Source organism: Amborella trichopoda, chromosome 2 (genome assembly GCF_054954075.1).
Source record: "Amborella trichopoda isolate Santa Cruz 75 chromosome 2, AtrichopodaSantaCruz75HAP2 v2.0, whole genome shotgun sequence".
Classification (NCBI taxonomy): Eukaryota; Viridiplantae; Streptophyta; class Magnoliopsida; order Amborellales; family Amborellaceae; genus Amborella; species Amborella trichopoda.
The window spans coordinates 8,415,422-8,439,381 of NC_142337.1; the positions used below are offsets into that span (position 1 = coordinate 8,415,422).

Here is a 23,960-nt window from a genome sequence, read left to right on the forward strand (position 1 = left end):
CGACACCATCCTTTTCCACTTCTCAAAGCTTTCATTTGAATACTTTTTAGAATATTTATTAGAAAAATATTTACTAAAGGGTGTGGTTTATGTAAGGCTGAGCCTCGCCTCTAAACAATCAAACGTAGGGTGCTTTTAATAGTACCGAAAAAATTGTTCCACCAGGTAATCTTCACGATGGCCTGAAGTTTATTTTCATTCTTATCTATAGAATTTAGAACTTAAAAAATACAATAAATCAAACAGATTTATAAATAATTAAAATTTTTAAAAATTGATTTTCCAAAAATACATTACAAAATGCATTATTTTCCAGTTTTTGTTTTATTTTTCTCTTGAATTGTAGTTGACTCCAAGTAAGCCTTGGACTTGGGGTTGAGCCAAGGCCCGACTCAACCTGTCCTACGAGGACAAGGGTTAGCTTGGCATGTTACATGTCCTACTCTTTCTTGCTAAGTACATCAATGAGTCTAGCTTTTCTTCCTAAAGTTCACGACCATGATGATAATAATGATAATATGACATAATCATTTCTTTGCAATCAAAGTCACAATAAAATCATGTGTCTTGGGTTCAATGGACCTTTAATGGTTGCATAAGCAGCTCTTAGATTTTACTTTCAAAAGTTAAATGGAGATTGCGAGTTCTTTATACCAAAAATAAAAAAATTTACAATTAAGATGGCCAATGGTCAGTGTTGGGCCTCGGGCATTTTGGCTGGTTCCCTTTTTGGCTGTTTTCGGGCCTTTTCAATGTCCTTTTCGAGCACGGACCTGGTTTAGGTTGCGCATGAAAATATTTCTTTTCTTTTTTTTTGTTTTTTTTTACTTCATGGTGTGCCAGGCATGCCCATATGCGACTCGAAAACTCCATATTCTCCTTAGCCCTTCTCTCTATCTGGCCCCAAAAGCCCGATATGTCAATCCTAAAACCTCCGCTTTTTTCTCTCTCTAACCTTCTGCAACATCCTCCCTTACTCCTTTCTCTCTCTAACCTCACATTGGCTCGAAAACTCCATATTCTCCCTAGCCCTTCTCTCTATCTGGCCCCAAAAGCCCGATATGTCAATCCTAAAACCCCCGCTTCTCTCTCTCTAACCTTCCGCTACATCTTCCCTTACTCCTTTCTCTCTCTAACCTCACATTGCTCTCTCTTTCGAACTGATTTGACTCTTAATTCTCTCGCTATTCTTTGGGATATATATATATTCCATTTTATAAGCCAAAGCACAAAGAGAGAAGAAATAATTTTATATTTTTTTTTAAGTACAAAATATTCCATTTATAAGTAAAAATTACAAAAGAATGTCGACCTATTTTTTTTCCTAAAATTTTCTTTCCATTTGAAGACATCTTTAGACTAAATTTTATTTATTTATTTGTTTATTTCATTATTTTGGTTAGTAGGGCACTACCCTAAAGTTTGGGGCATTTCTTTGCTAATAAAAAATTTTAAAATTGGGACCAAGGATTCCATCATTAGACTGAAAGGCAATTTAGGAACAATAAAAAAAGTAGGTTTACCATCTGTTTTTGTGATTTCTGCCTATAAATGAAACATTTCATAGTTTAGAAAAAGTTTTAGGATCCATACTTAAATCAATCTAATAAAAAATAAACTCTATCCCGGGCTTCTACCAGGCTTTCCGAGCTGGCAAGACCCGGGCCGTGGGCAGGCCTATTTACAATGGAGTTTTATGTGACCCGAAATCTGAGGGAGCGTGCCATCACCATCCATGAAAGTGCCAAGTAAATCACACACAGATGATGCTGCGCTCAAGTTGATGATAAAGGAGGATAGATTTGTGGGTGGAAGAAGCAACAGCTGTCCAAACAAATGGACAAAAGGAAATAGACAACGCTCTTCTTTAACGTAGGACAAAACAAGTGAGGACATAAAACATTAATTGGGTGAGAAAGACAAAGAGAGAGACCCTTTGAAAAATCAAATTGATGAAGACAACCCACTTGGACAGGTTAGGTACTGCTGTAAAGGTAATAAAAGAAAGAGGGAAGGTGTTGGTGGGCTTCGGTGATCGGCATTCGACATCTGTGTCAAAAATATATATTTTTTAAAGAAATTAGAAAAAAACTATCTTATTTTAAAGAAAATAGGTTATATACAGTGGAGGCTCTAAACAATCAAATTAGAGCCACCTAAAAAATTTCACTAGAAGTTATTTTTATGTCTCAAATTAATCATCTCAACATTAAGATGCATAGATATGAGAAAAAAATGAATTTCAAGATTAGAAAACAGTTGCATCTTGTAACGTATTTTTGGACAGTCAATTTTCAAGATTTCATAGATATGTTCGATCTACATTATTTTTTAAGCTTTAAAGTTTAACGCTATCACAAAGATTTTTAGTATTGAAACCACATTTCTCGACACCATTTGAAGGTGTGCTTTAATTTGATTGTTTACAGCCTTAGCTATGTACAAACCACTTTATTTTAAAAAAGGAAAAGCTTATATGGAGTTCAGGCTCTAAACAATCAAATTTGAGGCTACCTCCAAAATTTCATTAGAAGATGTTGTTTGATGCCCAAATATCTTCAAATTGATTAGCTCGACATCAAGATGCATGGACATGAGAAAAAAAATGGATTTCAAGTTTTGGAAATAGTGTATTTTGTAACGCATTTTTGAACCATCAATTTTCAAGTTTTCATAGATTTGTCGATCTACACTATTTTTGAAGCTTTATAAATAAGTATGAAAATATATTTTAAAGCTATCACAAAGATTTCCAGTAGTGAAACCACATTTCTTGACACTATTTGAAAATAGGTTGTAATTTGATTGTTTAGAGCCTAGGCCCTATATACAAACCCACCATTTTCAAAAACGTCATTCATAGTATTTTTCTTGAGTTTGTCTTTTTCCTTTTTAACCTAGAATACCCTGACGACGAAGGTCATTAATTTAAGGTTTTGGGAACCATCACGGTCCTAAGATGATCTTCTAAATTATGCCAACGAAATTTACGACTTATGGGAATCAACCAATGGTTTAAAAAACGGATCGGTGACCCGAATCGGGCACCCAAAAAATCGATTCGGATCGACGAATCGGCGATCCGGATCGAGAATCAAGTGAATCGATCAGAATAAAGCTTCAAAAAAATCCAAAAAAATTATTAAAATTCATTATAAATATTATTTTTTAGGAATTCAATAAGAAATGAGAGTACTCCATTAAGAATTTTCATGTTTTTGAATGAATATGCGAATATTGATATGTTCTTTCCCTGCATAAAGAGCCATTCAGCATTTAATTTACTTCACACAAAAAGATAAACATAGAGTTATCATGGAATAAGTATATCAACATACATGGACTACGATAAAGCATAAAATTAGTAACATACGATCTAAAAATAAATTGATAGACGACGTTGTTGTTCTTCTTGGTCACGCTGGTGCCATTGATTGAATTCGTTTGACAATTCATTGATTCGATCTAAAAACGAATCATCGATATTAGCAGGCGTCTGACTATTCCCAAATCCCTGAGTGTTAGTGTTTTGTTGTGTTCCCAATCCAAAATCCCCGAAGCTTGTCCATCTTTCATGCTCACTTGCACTGTCGTTTTCATCCCTACACTGTTAATGTTGGGACTCGATATGTGAATAATATGGCTGGGATAAGGTGGCATCAGAATCATCATCTCTCTCATTTTCTCTTAGACCCCCTTCCCACTCTCCCTCATTAGGTGTAATATTACCGACATCTCCGATGAATTGTGGATACGTTGGCTGACTGCTTCCTCTTTCATGCTGCTCATCACTTTCTTTAAGATCTTTATCACCGATAGCCTCAAGGAACGCTTTATTGTGCAACACTGACCCCTCATCTTCTACTACCCATTGGTCTGCTGTGTTTGTGACAAATATTGTGTCTAAGTCTATCGGCCCATAGTCTTCAAGCTTCCTTCTTATTTGTTGCTCTTTGAGGTTTAAATTATAATGAACGTAGACTAGTTTATGAAGCTTTTCAGAAGCGAGTCGATTCCTCCTAGTAGTGTGCAACCATTGGAACGTACTCCAGTTGCGCTCACAGCCAGTAGCAGAACATGTTTGGGAGAGCACATTGATTGCTATCCTCTTTAGGTGAGGTGCATCAGTACCATATATCTCCCACCATTCAGCTGGATTAAAATGCAAAAAGCATTGTAAGGGCAAGAACAATTCATAAGATTAAATATATGAATGAACAAAATATTAGCGAGGGGATAACATGGATCCATCATAGTTCGAGAATTCCTGGCAAGTCTAGTTCCAAAGGATCCTATAGCATCCCTATACATAGCATGCTAAAACAAATATATTACGTTTTAGTGCAATATTCCTCACAAATATAACAACTCAATGAAATTCTCACCCAAACATTAAATAATACCTCTTGTATTGCTGTTACTTGGTTTCGATGGCTTCTCTCCAACCTTGCAATAATGTATCTGACTCCTTCCATTATCTTGTGGGGTTGTTCAGGTGTCAAATAGAAAAATTTTGGGTTGAAGTAGTAACCTAAAAAATATATAGGTAGAAAAATGTCATTTACAATTTCATAAAAATGATTTAAACTAAAACATTGTAATGATATAAATATATATTTACCAGCATAATGAATTGGACGTCCAAATTTGATGTTCCACCTCCTTTCTATAATCTCGATCACTTTGCTAGCAAAATTATATTTCCCCCTAATATCTGATTTCGCCCTCTCAATACCTTCATAAAGGATACCCATGGTAGCTTTCTTGGCAGCATCCATCATTCTTAACAACATGACCAAAGGGGCAGTGGCCTCTACAACACTGAAACATCAAGACCAGAACCGCCTATTTGAGACTATGTTGTCCACTTTTATACCAGTACTGGACTTTGAGAGGCGGTCATTTAACCACTCTTCACAGGTAAACAATCTCTTTAATGCACCTTCAGATTCTCAAATGGAGTCCACAGCTAAGTAATCGGTCGCAAAGCGGGTTATGGCAGGCCTGATTATCTCTTTTTTCTTAGAGTGTTCTCTAAACAGAAATAAAATTTTAGAGTGGTTGTATATAAATCTCGACACCAACTTTGCTTCCTCTAGAGTCTCCTTCACAATTTTGATCTCACCGATCTCCTCCAACATAAGATCGATGCTGTGTGCATCACATGGGATCTATACTAGATGCTTCCTCTTATCCATCAACTTGCTGGCCGCAGAAACACATGCACGCTCATTGTCCGTAATAAACTGGATTACATGCTTATCTCCCACCTCCTCTACTATCTGATCATATAGTCGTACGTAGAAGTTTGCATCCTTCTTCGTCCCTTATACGTCTTTGCTAGACAAAAAAGCTGTACCTTTTGGGGAATAAGCCAAGAAGTTTAAAAACTCATTTTTGTTAACTTTATTCAACCAACCATCACTCATGAGAGTAATGCATGTCCTTAGCCAACTCTGTTTATATTCTTCAATCCGCTTTTTAACTTCCTCCACCTCTTCATCTAATATTGGCCTACTAAGCTCATATGCCGTTGGGGGTTGGACCCCGGGCCCGACTCTCTGGATTGCACTGACCATTGGTGGAAAATATGAGCTATTGGCTGTATCAAACGGAATCCCTTTATCGTAGAACCATTTACCAACATATCTCCTTAACATGTTTCTTGTACCTTTAACCATGCCTTTTAGGGTCATCTATTGTGACTTAGGCTTTGAGAGAAATAGGTCTTTATGACCATGATCTGCAATACTGGCACTCCTAGGTAACCTAGAAACAATTTCTTCAACATTTGATTCTCTTTAATACATATTGCCACCAACCGCTCCATACATATTTGAGCTAGGCCTACCATACATGCTCGAGCTGGGCCCGCCATGCAAATCTGAGCTAGGCCCACCATGCATATCTGAGCTAGGCCCACCATGCATGTCTGAGCTAGACCCACCGGGCATTCTAAACCCACGTTCCCTTTGATATTGTTCATGTAAACTCAATCTTGTGGTCATGTCCAGCTCATTATTATATTGTTCTTCTAAGTCATTATTATATTGCTCTTCTGTATCATTCCTGCTTGATGGTGTATATAAACTAGCTATCTCCTCATTCTTCCTATGTTTGGTAATTTTTTTACCTTTGTTAGCATTAAGAATTGTCGCCATCTGTTTTTTTACATTACTAGGGACACTAGTGCATGGAAAAACTTCTCGGTTAACCTCTGCCAAGTGTTGCTTGAACCTATGTACCCCACTACTTATCACTCTTTGACAGTAATTACAAATAATTTTATCTTTTTTGTTGGGATCAAGTCTGACCCCATGTTGCCATGCAGGGTCTTCTGTAGATCTTGACATGATTCAACTGTTTTAATATGTAAAAAGTATAAAATTAACCTGACAGTTCAAAAAGAAAAATAATCACCATGTGTAGTGATAATATGTTGCGGTAGTTCATGTAGTCACATTTGTTGTTATTTGTTATTGCAAAATACCTTTATTGACAATAATATTTTCGTACATATCAATTACAAACATTCAGGATAATATAATACAAAATGCAAGCTCCAAACATGGCTACAACTCAATTATCAAGAACATACATTTTTTGCATTAAAAAATTAATAATAAAAACAATTCTTCACAGAGCCAGCTAACATCAGTCATTCCAACTAAAAAATCCATGAACAACAGATAAAAAAAATATAGTTTTGCATTAAAAATATAATAACATGCTTTTTTTTTGCATAAATAATCTATCGTTATACAATTTTTTCAACAAAAACTTTAACAATAAAAATTTAAAATATGGTTTAATACCTCATGATAATTAAAACCTTGTCACGATTTTCACATCTTTTCGGAAAATCATCATTTTTCAAAAAATTCGATCATGAAAAAAAAAAATACAGCAAACTCAAACAATAAAAATTAAAAATTGGGTTTAATACATCATGATAATCAAAACCTTATCACGATTTTCACATCTTTTCGGAAAATCATAATTTTTCAAAAGATTCGATCATGGATAAAAAAAAAAAAAAAAAAGAAAGTACAACAAATTTTCAAAAAATTCGATCATGGATTACAAAAAAAAATTCAATCATGGATTAAAAAAAAAAATCACAAATTTTCAAAAAATTCGATCATGGATTACAAAAAACAATTCGATCATGGATTAAAAAAAAAATTAACAAATTTTCAAAAAATTCGATCATGGATTAAAAAAAAAAAATCAGAAATTTTCAAAAAATTCGATCATGGATTACAAAAAAAAATTCGATCATGGATTAAAAAGAAAAATCACAAATTTTCAAAAAATTCAATCATGGATTACAAAAAATTCGATCATGGATTACAAAAAATTCGATCATGGATTACAAAAAAAAAATTCGATCATGGATTAAAAAAAAAAATCACAAATTTTCGAAAAATTCGATCATGGATTACAAAAAAAAATTCTATCATGGATTAAAAAAAAAAATTAACAAATTTTCAAAAAATTCGCTCATGGATTAAAAAAAAAAAATCAGAAATTTTAAAAAAATTCGATCATGGATTACAAAAAAAAATTCGATCATTGATTAAAAAAAAAAAATCACAACTTTTCAAAAAATTCAATCATGGATTACAAAAAATTCGATCATGGATTACAAAAAATTCGATCATGGATTACAAAAAATTAGATCATGGATTACATAAAATTCGATCATGGATTATATAAAATTCGATCATGGATTACAAAAAAAAAAAAAAAAGAAAAAAACAAAAAATTCGATCGTGGATTACAAAAAAAGAAAAAAACAATTCGATCATGGATTACAAAAAATTCAATCATGGGTTACAAACAAGAAAAAAAAACAAAAATCCGATCATGGATTACAAGAAAAAAAAACAAACATTTTGATCTGGATTACAAAAAATTCGATCATGGATTAGAGAAAATTCTATCGTGGATTACAAAAAATTCGATCATGGATTACATAAAATTCGATCATGGATTACAAAAAATTCTATCATGGGTTACAAAAAAAAAAAAAAACAAAAAATTCGATCATGGATTACAAGAAAAAAAAACAAACATTTCGATTATGGATTACAAAAAATTCGATCATGGATTACAAAAAATTCTATCATGGGTTACAAAAAAAAAAAAAAACAAAAATTTCTATCATGGAATGCTATAAAAAAAAAAAAAAAAAAAAGTCTGTTCTTCACAGAGCCATTTACATAAGCCGTTTTAACTTAAAAATCCACCTCTAAGTGAATAAATTACATCCAATTGAGTACATTTTTTGATAAACAACAATATAAGGAATAAAAACCCTAAATTTTTAACACATTATTTCTAATATATCATGAAAAAAAAATCAAAAGGCGGAAAAAAAAAAAAAAAACAACGGAATTTTGGTTCCGCAGATATCTCTGTGTTCATCTCAAATTTCATGCTGTAATTGACCAAATTACATAAAATTGAAAATTTTAAATCATAATAGACACAATAAAGGTTAAAAACCCTACAAATTAAACTCATTATCTTCAAAATATGCAGTGAAATTAATCATATGGCGGAAAAAAAAAAAAACCCAAACTTATTATCTGATTTTGTGAACCGAAGCTTTCAATCTCCAAAAAACTATGTTTTTCTCAACGATTATCACAAATTAGTAACAAAAGGTTTTGATGCACAACTTTACGATCAAAATGCCTGCAATTTTTGAAAGATTCATGCCTTATTTGGCATGAAACACAAGGAAAGGCGGAAACCCTAAAAATGCAAGTTTCGTGATCCAAAAACACCAAAATTTTCAACCATTTAATCTGTGTAAAAGTTGAATAAAGCTATTTACAGCCTGCAAATTAGATCACATGCCAAAAAAAACAAGAAAAATGATCAACAAATGACAAATTTCGAAGAATCCCATGAAGAATACTATGCAACCCGTGTTCTTCACGGACTCACCGATTCCGCACAGTGAATCGGCGAGTCACTGTGCAGAATCATCCGGTTCTCTCTAGAACCGAAAGATTCCCGTTTTTACAGCAATTCGATCCCCCCATGGCGATTCCCGAGTCGAACCGGGCGAGTCCGGTTCGACTCGACGTTTTTTTAAACACTGGAATCAACCAATGGCGTATAGCTTTTGGGAACCACCCCTCACGGTCCTGAGTTTTTAACTTATCGCTAAATCCTAATACGAAAGACCTTTGGGCCATGATGGTTCCCGTAACCTGCAAGGCCATCACTATGGAGTGATTTACATATAGATCTTAAATTTTTTTTTTTCAATACGAAATGGTTTGTTTATAGGTGAAAATTATCAAGAACATCGGTCAATTATTATTATTTTTTTAAATTGTCCATAAATATGAAGATATCCTTAGATCAAATTTTATTTTTTTCATTAGTAAAGTACTAAGCTTGAGGCACTGCCCTACTAACGAAAAAACTAAAAAAAAATAATAATTAAAATTTGGACCACTGATTTTATCCTCAAATGGGGGGGGGGGGCGTTGATTTTGAAAAAATAAAAAAATGGGTTACGTATTTAAAAGAAAAATTAGGGTCCTTACATAAATTACTCGAAGTTATCTTACCATCATTTTCCTTAGGTTCTCATAAGTTAACATCTTTAAACTTCACCATCATGAAGGGTATTTTAGGTGAAACAAAGATGAATGATTCAAAAAAAAAAAAAAAAACAAGAAAAAAAAAAAAAAAAGGAAAAAGAAAAAGAAAGAGGGTATAGATGAGGTTTTCGGAAAAAAAAAATTTATTTTTAAAATTTCTTAAAAAATGGGGGATATGGTTGATAATTTCCCTTTTTTGTTTTTCTTTTCTGTTTTTTTTATGTAAATGTGTCGTACATCTCAAGCTTCCCAAAACTATCCATATATGTATAAGAGTGAGAAGGCTTGGGAGGGCATTAGGAAAACCAGTGGAGAGAAAAAACACAAGAGAGAGAGAGAGAGAGAGAAAGCACAAGAGAGAGAGAGAGTATGGAGAAAGGTTGGAGTTCACTAGTATTTGTCTTGCCCTTCCTGGTGTACTTTTACTGGCTAAAACTAACGGCCAAGAAACCAGGCCGGCTTCCTCCCGGCCCAACCGGCCTCCCCATAGTGGGCAGCCTCCACAGGCTCGGCAACAAACCCAATGAGGCCCTCGCAGCCCTCGCAGAGACACACGGTCCCCTAATGACGCTCCGACTCGGCTACCGCACCACGGTCGTCGTCTCCTCCTCGGACATGGCCCAGGAGGTGTTGCAGAAGAATGACCAGGCATTCGCGGGGCGCACCACCCTTCAGGCCATCACGGCTGAGTCCCACCACCGCTTCTCGATTGCATGGGCCCAGGTAGGCCCCTACTGGAGCACCCTCCGCGGCCTCTGCAACACTCAGCTCTTCACCACCCAGCGTCTCAATGCCCTACACGCCCTCCGCCATCGCAAGATCTGTGAGCTCCTAGAGCTCGTGCGTCAGTACAGCGACGCTCGGAGAGCAGTCGACATTGGCCATGTCGCCTTCGTCACGTCATTGAATCTGTTATCTAACATGATCTTCTCATCGGACATGGTCAATCCTCAGTCCGAGTCCGCGGAGGAGATGAAGGAGCTTGTATGGTCGATCATGGAGGTGGTTGGGACCCCTAATATTGCAGACTATTTCCCAATCCTTAGGCCTTTGGACCCTCAAGGAATCAAGCGCAAAACTGTTATTCTTGTAAGGAGAATGCACCAGCTTCTAAATGTGAAGATCGATGAACGCGTGCGGGTTAGAGAGAGTGGGCAACCCATTTGCGGTGACTTCATTGATGTCCTCCTCTATTATTCGGACCAAGAGAGCGGCTCAAAATTCAGCCGCGCAGAGATCTTGGCTTTCCTCTCTGTAAGATCCCCCTCTTTTGTGGTCTCTTTCTTTTCTCCACTTTCTTTTTTTTTCCTCCAAAAAAACAATTTAAAAAAATTTAACAAAAGAATATTTCATGTTGGGCAAATTGATATATACAGCAGTATTTTGTATTTTTATTAAATGTTAGGCATAGCCTTTGGCATAGCTTTATTATGTCAATTTTAAGGGTTAGTTATGGAAAGGTGCGGTTTATATAGAGGGAGGCTCTAAACAATCAAATTAGAGCTTACTTTTAAATAGTACCGAGAAATATGGTTTTAATATTGAAAATATTTGTGATAGTCTTAAAATATATTTTTCATCTTTCATTCTTCAAGAATAATGTAGATTCCAAGATATCTATAAAAACTTGAAAATCTTAAAAATTGACCGTCCAACAATACTTTACAAGTTGCACTATTTCCAAAACTTGAAATCAAAATTTTTCTTATGTCCATGTATCTTGATGTCGAGATGACCAATTTGAAGATATTTAAGCATCAATTTAAAGATATTTAAGGTGAAAATTTTGAAGTAGGCTATAATTTGATTGTTTTGAGCCTCGGCTCTATATAAACTTTTCCTTTCAAGATTTTTTTTCTTTATTTTAATAATTATTGTATTTCAAAAGTTTTAAGTTTTTTTTTTTGAAAAAGATGAGTTATTGTTTTGTACATCCTAATTTCTCTTTTTGTTTATATAATGAGTTTATAAGAAATGTTTTTCTATATGTATAGGAATCAAATTTATAGATTTATTAACAGGGTTAGCTTATGCTATTATAATATCTAAGCCTAAGTTTTATTTAATAGATTGTATCAGTGTTTGAAAACTCGCCGATTCGAGCCGGACTCGCCCGGTTCGACTCGAGAATCATTTGTTGTCGAACCGATTCCACGAAAAAATCGGGAATCGCTTGTTATCGAGCTGGTTCCACGAAAAAATCGGGAATCGCCTGTGTCCAGAGAGAACCGAGCGATTCCGAATAGTGAATCACGAGTCTCGACGAAAAAACCAGTATTTTTTGGATTTACACGTGGCAGCGTGGCCACTTGACAAGAGTGAGGTGTGGCCACACGTGGTAACTCACCTCACGTATGCCTCCCACGCGTTTCTACACGCGCAAGTGAGTGTCAATGACACATGACTTTATAGAGAACCAAGCAATACTTATCCTTCGAAGTGAGATAATTCCCACAAAAAATCATTAAAGCAAGATGATAGAATATATATTATTATAGACGCTACTAGAATCATATGTGGCTATGTGGCCGTGTTGGTTAACAACACCGATTTTGCGGTGTATGTCTTGATTTCGAACCCCATAGCGAACACCAAAAAATATTTTGAGTTTGAATCCCTTAGCGCACAACAACATTTTTTTTTTTTTGACTTCGAACCCATTAGCGCACAACAAAAAAATACAAAAAAAATTTTGTTATAAAAAAAAAATAAACAAAGGCAGAAAATATTATTGTAAAAACATAGAAAAAATATAAAATAAATGGCTTTTCAAGATAAAGATAAAAAAGATAATACAACACTTTTTTACTTTTCTTGTAAAAAAAATACAATTTGTTGTCAAAAAAATAAACAAAGGCAGAAAATACTGTTGTAAAAAAATCGAAAAAATATAAAAAAAAAGGCTTTTCAAGATAGAGATAAAAAAGATAATATAACATTTTTTTATTTTTCTTGTAAAAAAAATACAAAGTAATATAACAAGTATTCTTGCAAAAAAAATAAAACAAAAGGCATAAAAAAATAAAATGTACTTTGGCAGCACCATTTTTTTATTTTTTTTGTAAAAAACAATAAAAAAGTAATACAACAAGCAAAAAAAAATGTAGTACAATATCTTCTTCTTTTGTCAAAGAAAAACACAAAGATAATCAACAAGTATCATATTTTTCTTATAAAAAATAAATAAAAGATAACACAATAAGTATTTCTTATCAAAAAAATTAAAGGTATTTCTTCATACAACCTAGGAATAAATGGCCTACTATATTTTTTATTTTTATAACATGATGGTCGTTAACATAAATTTAGTAATATTAATTTAAAGATAGGATTCATACAATGAGGCCATTTGAAATCTCTCTTTCTACTAACAATCTCTTCCACTAATTTATTCTAAAAACCTAAAAAATTAAAGAAAATTGGTACGCATTCTAATAATTTCTACATTGATAACTAAATCTTTTATTTTATTTATTAATTTTTGTATTATAAATATTGTAATGTACTATTTTTCTTACAGTTGTCAATAATACTTTTTAAATTAGATGATATTGTAAAATATTTTGGATTTGTTATTATTTATTTAATAAAATAATTATAAAATATTGTTGGTATATAATATTATAGTTAGTTAGGTTGTAATAATTTAGGTTTTTTTAGCGGATTAGGGTTTTTCGCCAATTCGAGATTTTAGTGGCCAATTTTTCATCGATTTAGTCAACTCTTTATTGTAGTCCATATATGATTATATACTTAATCTACGATAATTCTATGATTTTTTTTTTGTGATGTAAATTTAATGGTCAACATAAGTTCATACAGGGAAAGAACATCTAAATATTAATAAATTGATGAAAACAATGAAAGTTAATAATGCAGTACCCTCATTTCTTATTAGATTCATAAAAAACAACATTTATAATGAATTTTAATAATTTTTTTAAATTTTTTTTAAGGTTTAATCAGAGCGATTCGGCCCGACTCTCGATTCGGATCGTTGATTTACCGATCCAGATCGGTTTTTAGGATTCCAGATTCGGATCATCGTTCCGTTTTCTAAACCACTCAATTGTATAGTTTCATTTTTTTGGATAAATTATAGAGTCCGTTTGCTTAGAAGTCCAAATAGTATATTAAATAGGAGCCTATGTAATTATTGATGGTTTTTTAATATTAATAATAAAAGTTTCCAAAAAGTTAAACAAGAAAAGTATTGGGGGGGTCGTGTGAGAGAATCTTTTTTGGACTCCCTGGTATTGGAAAAGTACACACTATGCATGCAGCGTGCAGTCCAAATTGTGCATTTGGTCCCAACTCAAACCAGCAAACTATTGGTACTGTGTCGGATACAATTTTCTCCTTGCAAGATCCATTATAGGAAAAAGGACAAAAATTATTTTAGAGAAATGTACAAGTATTTCCTTCTAATTCCTGCTATTAAGACCATCCTCTGCATTCATTGCTTTTGTTTTTTTTGACTGAACTGCCCCTATTTTGGATATTAAAGTTTAAATATATTCCTAACAAAAACCCGGATCTTGAAAGTCAGAAGTTAATATAAAAAACATGCTCTAGAAAGATCTTGAGGGTCTGGAGGTTTTTTTTTTTTTTTTTGGTGAGCAATTGGGGAGAGGGCTCCTACCCTTGATAGGAATTAAGCCTAGAATGTAGCCTTGCAAATCATCTAGTGCGAACCAATTAAGCCTACGCTCTTTTCATAGAAGGTCCGGAGTTTATTAGAACCATTTGACATTGAGTTTTATTTTTGAACTTGTTATAGTTATATTTTTAAACTTTAAACCTTCAGGGGCCAATATTTGTTTTGGAGGATACACTTCGGATCTTTATGGTCAGGGATTTATTTTTGGATTAGCTTGAAGGTTTCCTTGTAACAAAGTTAAACTTCAGACTTTTGATGTCTAAGGTAGGGGTAATTTATAAAAATAAAAAATTAAATATAAATATAAAAACAAAAATTTAAGAATAATTTTAAATAATAGAGATTTCAAAATCCAGGGATTATGCATGTATTATTTTTTATTATTTTAAGCACAAAATTCTTAATTTGGCGTAAAGAGGAGTAGGCATTTAGTATTGGTATGCAGCACCTTTGAATTATAATCACTACGGTACCGGAGCTTAGCCTGGCCAAAAAAAAAACTAGGGCCCGAGCCACAAATTGTGTCCTGAAGGCAGTCTGGGCCACTACAAGCTCGGGCCTGTAGACTTTTTTTTTTTTTAAAAAAAAAATTTCATAATTTGTTTTATCAGGTCATATGGCCCCACGGCCTCTAACAAGTAGTGTATAACAGAGGTTCAGATTAGAATAACGCCGATCCCGATCAGGATAACACAGGTTCATAATTTATTTTCATTATATATTCTATAATGTTTTTTTTTCTAATAATTGTAAATAATATTTTTAAATTAGATGATAGCATTAGATATTTTAGATTTTTTAGACTTTTTCTTAGTTATATAGTAAAATAATTATAAAATATAAACAAACAATTTCAATTTCAGTATATAATATTATAGTTAGTTAGATTGTGATAATTTTTGAAGAGTAAAAAGAATTAATAAATATTGGATACTTTGATGTGATATTAATTTTATTTTATAATGGGATTTTATTTAATATTATAATATGAAAATGTTTTATAATATTTTTAAATTTAATTTGATGCAATATTATAATATTATATTATTAATTATATATATATATCCATGTAGGAAAACGTCTCAATATTCACTTATTTTTATTTAATAATGAAAATACATAATGCACTACTCTTAATTTCTTTTAGAAATTAAAAGAACACTATTTTAGGGATTCATAATAATTTTTGGGGACAACTTGCCGGTCCGATCGATTCTCTAATCTCACACATCTGACATGGTTTTTGGGATTGATGATCCCGTTGCCGATCTGTTTAAACATCGGTATAACACGCTACAAAACTGTTTAGCTTGCGTGCAAGTGGGTCAGGACTCAGAATAACAGCTAGTGAAAGCTGAGGGCTAAAGAAGTATCACTAACTTGCAAGAGAATCTTTTGACATTGATCTTCAGCCATTGAATTTTACATCTAACCGCTAATGGCGACTTTTATTGTACTAAAGGCAACTGGATCGCATTGCCCTTAGAGCTTAGGAAACAAGAACTCACTCTCTCGGTGTTTGCGGCTTGACTAAACAATTAGTTTGAACCCCTGGAGATCATCCAATCTAATCTTTCTTCTCGTAGGACAAAGACCATGTTTTAACCTATGCATATATGGAAGTCTCATGGACCAAATTGTATGCCGGTATTGTAGGCAATCGATGTGATATTTTTCAAATTTTTATTAAAATAATTTATATGAGGTTCTAGAAGTAAGGTAGTAGTCGTATCATTTATTTTATTTGATACCATCTTGAAAAATGTGCTACTTTTTTGTAATGTTTTAAATGAAGTGTCAAATTTGCATCACAAAGTATCTAAGACCTTTTTACCTCCAGGTATGTAGGACTTTAAAATATCATCATTAAATTTAGTACAGGTCTCTAAAAAAATCAAGTTCTACACCTATGTGATAATTTTTTTAGAGATCTGTGTCAATTTAATGATGATCTTTTAAGGTCTTAAACGCATGGGTGTGGTGGGTCTCATAGGATCATTACTCTTAAATATTGCAACCTTATTTCTACTAATAAGATTGGAACTTTGTACACACTGTACCTTTCTATTTACTATTATGTATCCATTAATGGGATGGATATTATTCTCTTTAGATATATATATTTTTTATAATGAGAAATATATATACTAATATTATTTATTTTTTGAGTAAAGAGGTTTCATTATTATTGGCTGTTAGATGTGAAATTAAGTGGTTGGGATATTAATTATATATGAAATCCAAAATAAATTTTTTTGAATGTTGTAAGTTGTAACACACTATAATCATTTAGATTTTACATCTATAGCTAAAAGTAATTGTAACATCCGTATCCTAAAAGTGAATAATTTTATGCAATCCCCTTGTACAAAGGTTCCACTTCTTTAGGTAGTTTTTTCATTCTCATGGCATTATAGGTTTGGACACTTGGTTGCCAAATCATCCAAGGTCCCAACCCCATCTCTTACTTAAAAAGAATATGAGTTAGTAGGTGTGAGCACCCAATGTTCGAACCTACCACTCTCTTAGGAACTATTAGTTCAAACCAATGGTTTAAAAAGCGGATCGGTGATCCGGATCGAGCACCTCAAAAATCGATCCGGATCTGTGAATCGGCGATCCGGATCGAGAATCGGCTGAATTGATCAAATTAAAGCTTAAAAAAAAAGTCGAAAAAATTATTAAAATTCATTATAAATATTGTTGTTTAAGAATTCAATAAGAAATGAGGGTACTCCATTAAGAATTTTCATTTCTTTACATGAATATGCGAATATTGATATGTTCTTTCCGTGCATGAACTATTATTTACCATTTAATTTACATCACACAAAAGGATAAACATAGAATTATCATGGAATAAGTATATCAACATATATGGACTATAATAAAGCATACAATTAGTAACATACGATCTAAAAATAAAATGACAGACGACGTCGTTCTTCTTCTTGGTCACGTTGGTGCCATTGATTGAATTCGTTTGACAATTCATTGAATCGATCTAAAAACGAATTATCGATATTAGCAGGCGTCTAACTATACCCAAATCCCTGAGTGTTAGTGATCTGTTGTGTTCCCAATCCAAAATCCCCGAAGCTTGTCCATCCTTCATGCTCACCTACACTGTCGTGCTCATCCCTACCCCGTTGCCGTTGGGACGCGATACGTGAATAATATGGCTGGGATAGGGTGGCCTCAGAATCATCATCTCTCTCATTTTCCCTTAGACCCCCTTCCCACTCTCCCTCATTAAGTGCAATATCACCAACATCTCCGAGGAATTGTGGATACGTTGGCTGACTTCTTCCTTCACAATTTTGATCTCACCGATCTCCTCCAACATAAGATCGATGTTGTGTGCAGCAGACGGGGTCGATACTAGATGCTTCCTCTTATCCATCAACTTACTGCCCGTAAAAACACATGTACGCGCATTGTCCGTAATAAACTGGACTACATGTTTATCTCTCACCTCCTCCACTATCGGATCATGTAGTCGTACCAAGAAGTTTGCGTCCTTCTTTATCCCTGATACGTCTTTGTTAGACAAAAAGGCTATACCTTTTGGAAAATAGGTCAAGAAGTTTAAAAACTCCTTTTTGCTAACTTTATTCAACCACCCATCACTCATGAGAGTAATGCCTGTCCTTAGCCAACTCTATTTATATTCTTCAATCCACTTTGTAACTTCCTCCACCTCTTCATCTAATATTGACCCACTGAGCTCATATGCCATAGTGGGTTTTACCCCTGGCCCGGCTTTCTGGATTGCACTGACCATAGATGGAAAATGTGGGCTATTGGCTGCATCAAAGGGAATTCCTTTATCGTAGAACCATTTACCAACATATCTCCCCAACATGTTTCTTGTACCTTTAACCATGCCTTTTAAGGTCATCTGTTGTGACTTAGGCTTTGAGAGAAATGGGTCTATACGACCATGACCTGCAATATTGGCACTCCTAGATAAGCTAAGAACTATTTCTTCAACATTTGATTCTTGTTGACACATACTGCCACTAACCCCTCTATACATATTTGAGCTGGGCTCGCCATACATGCTCGACCTGGGCCCACCATGCATGTCTAAGCTGGCCTCGCCATACTTGTTTGAGCTAGACCCACCATACATGTCTGAGCTAAACCCACCATGTATGTCTGAGCCAGACCCACCATGCATGCTTATGTCATAACCACCGGATATTCTAAACCCACGTTCCCTCTGATATTGTTCATGTAAACTCATTCTTGTGGCTATCTCCAGGTCATTATTATATTGCCCTTCTAGGTCATTATTATATTGCTCTTCTAGATCATTTCTGCTTGATGGCGTATATAAACTAACTATCTCCCCATTCATCTTATGTTTGACAATTTTTTTACCTTTGTTAGCCTTGAAAAATGCCGTCATCTATTTTTTTACATTTCTAGGGACACTACTGTATGCAGAAACATGTCCCTTAACCCCTGCCAAGTGTTGCTTGAACCTATATAGCTCACTACTTATCACTCTTTGGCAGTAATTACAAATAATTTTATCTTTTTTGTTGGGATCAAATCTGACCCCATGTTGCCATGCAGGGTCTTCTGCAGATCTTGACATGAAGCAATTGTTTTAATATGTAAAAAGATAAAAATTAACTTGACAGTTCAACAACAAAAATAATCACCATGTATAGTGATAATATGTTCAGGTTGTTCATGTAGTTATATTTGTTGTTATTTGTTATTACAAAATACTTCTACTGACAATAATATTTTCATACATATCAATTACAAACATACAAGATAATATAACACAAGATAATACAATTTAATTTAATTTGCATTAAAAATTTAATAATAAAATTGAAAAAATACAAGATAGTATAGATGTCATACATGCCACGCTTTTTTTACAATGATATTCACTTTAATTCCTCAAGATAATACAATTTAACAACATGTATTTCTTGCATTCAAAATTTTAAAAATTGTAAATACATTTTTAATGCAAAACTACATTAAAAATATAATATAGTTTTGCATTAGAAATATAATAACATGTATGTTTTTTGCATAAATATTCAATCAACATGCAATTTTTTCAACAAAAACTTTAACAATAAAAATTAAAATATTGTTTAATACCTCATGATAATCAAAACCTGGTCACTATTTTCACATCTTTTAGAAAAATCTTTTTAAAAAAAATAAAAAATAAAAACAATTCTTCACAGAGCCACCTAACATCAGTTATTCCAACTCAAAAATGCATTAACAACAAATTAAAAAAAAACAGTTTTGCATTGAAAATATAATAACATGCATATTTTTGCATAAATAATCTATCAACGTATAATGTTTTCAACAAAAACATTAACAATAAAAATTAAAAATATGGTTTAATACCTCATGATAATAAAAACCTAGTCACGATTTTCACATCTTTTAGGAAAATCATCATTTTTCAAAAAAATTGATCATGGATAAAAAAAAAAAAGTACAGCAAACTCAAATAATAAAAATTAAAAATATGGTTTAATACCTCATGATAATCAAAACCTTGTCACGATTTTCACATCTTTTCGAAAAATCACAAATTTTCAAAAGATTCTATCATGGAATACAAAAAAAAAAAAAAAAAAAAAATGCAGTTCTTCACAGACAACAGTCATTGAATCTAAAATAATGAAGCTCAAATTGAATAAATCAGATCAAATTGAATACATTTGATTATAAACAAGACTATAATGATTCAAAACCCTAGAAATCTAACATATTATTTGTAATATATCGTGAACAACAGATCGAAAGGCGGAAAAAAGAAAAAAAACAGTAGAATTTTTTTTTCCACAGACATCACTGTGTTTTTCTAAAAACCCAGGCTGTAATTGAGTAAATTAAATAAAATTGAATATGGTAAATGACAAAAGACACGATAAAGATTTAAAACCCTACAAATTTAATTGATTATTTTCAAAATATGGACTAAAATTAATCAAATAAAGGAAAAAAAAAAAAAACGCAGAGTTCTTATCTGGTTTCATGAACCCGTGGCTTCAATCTCCAAATTAATCTGTTTTTCTCAAAGATAATCACAAATTCGTAACAAAAATTTCTAATGAACACATTTACGATTGATATGCCTCAAACGTTTTATAGATTCATGCCCTATTTGGCATGAAACAAAACGAAAAGCAAAAACCCTAAAACCCGTAACTTTCATGATCCAAAAAATTGAAATTTTTCTACCATTTAATGCATGAAAAGGCTGAAAAAAGTTGCATAAAGCCTCAATATTCGATCATATGGAAAAAAAAAAAAACAAAATGATAAAAAAAAACAAAATTTGAAGAAACCGTGAAGAACACTGTGCATCCCGTGTTCTTCACGAGACTCGCCGATTTGGTACAGTGAATCGGCGATTCACTATACAGAATCTCCCGGTTCTCTCTGGAATCAGGCGATTCTATGTAAAATACCAGAACAGACACGGACTGTGCCGATTCTCGAGTCGAACCGAGCGAGTCCGGTTCAACTCGGCATTTTTTAAAACACTAGTTGAAACAGTAGGTGTCCATACCGATGCTAATTTGTGTCTAAATAAAAAATGATGAAAGAATTGAGACTTTTGTGTTATATAAAGTATGATATTTTTTTCCCCTAGTTATATCCATCTTATAAAGGGATTTATCTATAAAAATAAATTATTTTGCAAGAATTTGATTGGAATTTTTTTGGGGACAACTTAACTTTTTCTTCTTTTTTAGTTTGATCTCACGTGGATTAATATCACTTTTCTAATTTTAACTTAGTGACAAATGAAATTTTTTTTTAGAGTTTTGTGGTAAACCACAGTCACGCTAACAGTAGTTTGGTCAAGAGACCAAATGTGCAATTTGGTAACATAGGGCCACCAAATCTTCGTGCTCACGTGAGACGTGTATATTTGAAAGTGGCAATTCAAATACAAAGAAAGCCACCATAGATTAGGTTCTTTGGGTTTAATAACAAAGGGAAAAGTTTATATAGGGCCAGGCTCTAAACAATCAAATTTGAGCCTACCTCAAAAATTTCACTGGAAGAGGTTTTGATGCTTAAATATCTTCAAATTGATCACATCTCGACATCAAGATGCATGGATATGAGAAAAAAATGGATTTCAAGTTTTGAAAATAGTGTCTTTTGTAAAATATTTTTGATTTCAAGTTTTGAAACTAGGATCTTTTGTAAAATATTTTTGGACCGTCAATTTTTAAGATTTTCAAGTTTTCATAGATCTGTCGATCTACATTGTTTTTTAAGTTTTAAACTTCATAAATAAATATGAAAATCTATTTTAAGGCTAGCACAAAGATTTTCAGTGGTGAAACCACATTTTTCAACAGTATTTTAAGGTAGCTCTAATTTGATTGTTTAGAGCCTAGGCTCTATACAAACCGCATCCAATAACAAAAAGCGTTTACTGAAGCGTTTAGTAGAACCGGCATGTCTTAGGAGGAACTATTCGTTACTGACGTTTTCCGATCCAAAGTTCCGAGTCAAATCCGCATTTTTTAGACCTTATGTAACAATATTTGCTTTGTAAAATAGAAAAGTAACAACCACTCGACAAATGCCATGCAAAATCAGGGGACTATTTTTGTGCAACTTCTATGTAGGAATTTTGATAAAGCATTCATACTCTCAAAAATTCAAACCCCTGGCCGCCCAATTTAACATTGTGAACTTGGAGTGACTCTGACTTTCCTATACTGATGGCAAATTTTCTCTCCCATAAGATATGATTTATATGAGGTTTTCCTCACATGAAGAATAACTTTTCTTGCGAAGATCACATATTTTCCCATAATTTTTCAGGACATGTATGCGGCCGGGAGTGAAACTACTGCAACAACAGTGGAGTGGGCGATGGCTGAACTACTTCACAACCCCAACAAGATGGCCATGGCTAAGCAAGAACTCAAAGAGAACATAGGCAGCACAATGCACACAGTGGAAGAGACAGACCTAGGACGACTGCCATACTTGCAAGCAGTGGTGAAGGAGACCTTGCGCTTGCATCCTCCGGTGCCGCTTCTTCTCCCTCATAGGGCAGATGTCACTGTAAAAGTTCGTGGATATGTCATACCAAAGCATACACAGGTATTAGTAAATGCTTGGGCCATAGGTAGAGATGTTCAGGTGTGGGAAAATCCAACAGCCTTTATTCCAGAGAGATTCGTGGGGTCGAATATCAATTACAAAGGGAGAGATTTCCAGTATATTCCATTTGGGGCAGGTCGAAGGATATGCCCTGGTCTTCCTCTCGGGGTTCGTATGGTCCAAATAGTGCTTGCTTCGTTATTGCATTCTTTCGATTGGGAGCTTCCTGATGGGTTGAAACCAGAGGAAATGGATATGAGAGATAAGTTTGGGGTCACATTGCAGAAAGCAGTTCCATTGGAAGCTGTACCTGTAAAAGGCGAGGGGTCGCTACGCGTTGAGTAATGAGTCTAACATCACATCCCTTTTGTAGTGGGAAATGTTTTAAGGTTAATAGTATTGATTAATGTTAAATTTTTTGAAATTATGCCCCCTTGAACTGTAAAACATTAGGAGTACTAATTTTTGTGGGGCTATGGTGCCCTTTTATTTTCCTCTGAAGCACATCATGTTACTACAAGACACTCTCATGAAAGCTTATCCAAGTCATCAAGAAAGATCTTAAAGAATTTCTTCATGTATAAAATCTTCCTGAGCCAGTAAATTCAAGTCTAGAGTATAATCCTTGCTTGGGACAATATGGGACTCATCATTGGGCAACAGATCCTTGTGTAGAGATCCCACCAAAACCGTAACGGACGGTAACGGCTCCCATACTATCTTATCACCCCATGCTTGTGGGATAAAATGATCATTTAGGAGGACAAAGTACTATAATCCTACATTTCATCAACTGTTAGATTCCTCCTAATCACTCCTAAATTTATGAGAATATATTGATCACTAGTAGGTTAAAGAGTGCTGAATTCGTTATTTTAATGTGATTTCACCGAGCCACCTATCCTTCCACATCCAACCAGATCTCCTGATTTCACTAGTTATCTCATCCTTTTAATTGAAACACAAGTAGGAAGACAATATGCTTTCTAGACTTTGGAAGCCGGTGAGATCGATACCCCTTAGGTAAGCCAATAGGACTCTTGTGGACTGTACTTGTGTTGAGTAACCTCCATCCATGGAAGCCCCCCTCTCGTTGCAAAGCCCCACTGCAACTTTCGTACCAGTGTGGGGTTCATGTCATTTAGATATCTAATTCCTGAATCTGTCTTTTTTCTCGTAAAGCATCTCCAACTTATGGCCCACTTCCATATCTACCCGTTATAAGTTCATCATGATTCAGATAATCTTTTTGACTACTGAGAAAGGCATTTGGAGTATAAATATATATGGTAAGACTGGAATGTTCTTGCTCCAATCGGGAGGAACCTTCATCTTCGAGCAGCTGGCCCTGTCTCTCAACTGTCTCAACTATCCCATACCAGAGGGTTTCACCTGGTTTGCAGAGGCTAAATGGGAGACTTCGATACTGCATCCCATCTTTTAGCTAGCTCCATCAAAAGGCTCAGTTCGACTAACAAAATTTGTCTTTGACATATTCATCTTTATCCCCCTTCCATGTTCAAAGTATCGCACAAACAGCCATA

General features: G+C 33.8%; 1 protein-coding gene across 1 annotated transcript; it reads left to right on the forward strand.

Annotated features, from left to right (window-relative positions):
• Positions 1 to 9,924: 9,924 nt before the first annotated feature.
• LOC18443251 (geraniol 8-hydroxylase) lies at positions 9,925 to 22,910 on the forward strand. Its single transcript, XM_006853443.4, has 2 exons — positions 9,925 to 10,880; positions 22,132 to 22,910. The coding sequence occupies exons 1-2, from the start codon at positions 9,996 to 9,998 to the stop codon at positions 22,759 to 22,761; spliced, it is 1,515 nt and encodes a 504-aa protein (XP_006853505.2). The 5' UTR covers positions 9,925 to 9,995; the 3' UTR covers positions 22,762 to 22,910.
• The last annotated feature ends 1,050 nt before the right edge of the window (positions 22,911 to 23,960 follow it).